This window comes from Onthophagus taurus, chromosome 2, assembly GCF_036711975.1.
Source record: "Onthophagus taurus isolate NC chromosome 2, IU_Otau_3.0, whole genome shotgun sequence".
NCBI lineage: Eukaryota > Metazoa > Arthropoda > Insecta > Coleoptera > Scarabaeidae > Onthophagus > Onthophagus taurus.
In genome coordinates, this window is record NC_091967.1 from 18,446,824 (window position 1) to 18,447,833 (window position 1,010).

The window sequence follows — 1,010 nt, forward strand, 5'->3', positions numbered from 1 at the left end:
TAATATGTTTGGAAGGGCGGAAAATGTGCAAAAATGTAAATAAAATGTGATTTTTTTCAGCTACAAAAAAGAACGTGAAATAAATCAAAGCTTGGTCAAGGTAAATTCAATTCTTCCAATTAAACAAACAAATTTACTGCAATAGTGTAACTAGCAGCAACCATTAGTAGTCCTTCACACAGATTTAGGGTGTTAATTATTTACTAGAATGCAACCTTATCTCTGAATTTGGCACTATGAACTAAATTATTTCTGTTAAACTTTTATTAATTTCAATTTATTAATTACAAATCAAAGAAAATAAAAAGATCATAATAAGTAAGACCTTAAATTTAAGCTGCACCCACAAAACATTTAAATCCACTGAATATGGTGTCAGCCATGGTGCTTCCGTGAACCATCTTTTCTTTACATATCAACACAGCTGCTGATAGATCTTCGATATGTGGGAACACAGGCTCCAAGTAATCAAGATGAAGAAGGATTGCATCAAAGTCGATAACATTATCATGGAGAAAGCCCACAGTTTCAAAGAAACATTCCAAAAACTGTTTAAATTCTGGTGAATCGGTAACGGTACCACTCAAAGAAATTGCTACTTCATCGGGATCAACGTGACTTGAATCCATACAATCGGCGGCAATTTGATACATCTTTTCTGTAGTTGCATGCACCTCCACCTACAAGAATAAATTGAGGTAAATCAAGTTAAGAAAATCTCTATGAGTAAAACTTACCTGAATAAGACATGCAAACAACATTACCAAAACAAAATACATTGTGCAGTTTAAAGTATAACAGCGATTCTTGAAACTAAATATATTGTTTTAAAAAACTTCTTTTATACGTTTCAATGAAGGCTAAGTTCTCAATATATAATCATCAAAATGTATTTCTTATAACGTTCATTTATTGTTTGAAGACATGCAACGATAAATGTATAATGATATATTTGTAACGCACAATATTGTTATAGCTACGTATTAAAGCATTCAGAGAAAAAATAGCAT

At 31.3% G+C, this 1,010-nt stretch overlaps 1 protein-coding gene across 1 annotated transcript; it reads right to left on the reverse strand.

The window, feature by feature from the left end:
• Positions 1 to 246: 246 nt before the first annotated feature.
• LOC111413476 (uncharacterized) lies at positions 247 to 794 on the reverse strand. Its single transcript, XM_023044469.2, has 2 exons — positions 738 to 794; positions 247 to 680 (listed from the first exon to the last, which is right to left on the reverse strand). The coding sequence occupies exons 1-2, from the start codon at positions 777 to 779 to the stop codon at positions 333 to 335; spliced, it is 390 nt and encodes a 129-aa protein (XP_022900237.2). The 5' UTR covers positions 780 to 794; the 3' UTR covers positions 247 to 332.
• Positions 795 to 1,010: the final 216 nt, after the last annotated feature.

What these genes read in the sequence shown, in the direction of transcription:
- LOC111413476 (XM_023044469.2), bottom strand. Translation starts at nt 779, where the DNA reads ATGTATTTTGTTTTGGTAATGTTGTTTGCATGTCTTATTCAG. An exon ending in TGTTTGCATGTCTTATTCAG is followed by an intron (nt 681 to 737) that starts GTAAGTTTTACT and finishes TTATTCTTGTAG; the next exon opens with GTGGAGGTGCATGCAACTAC.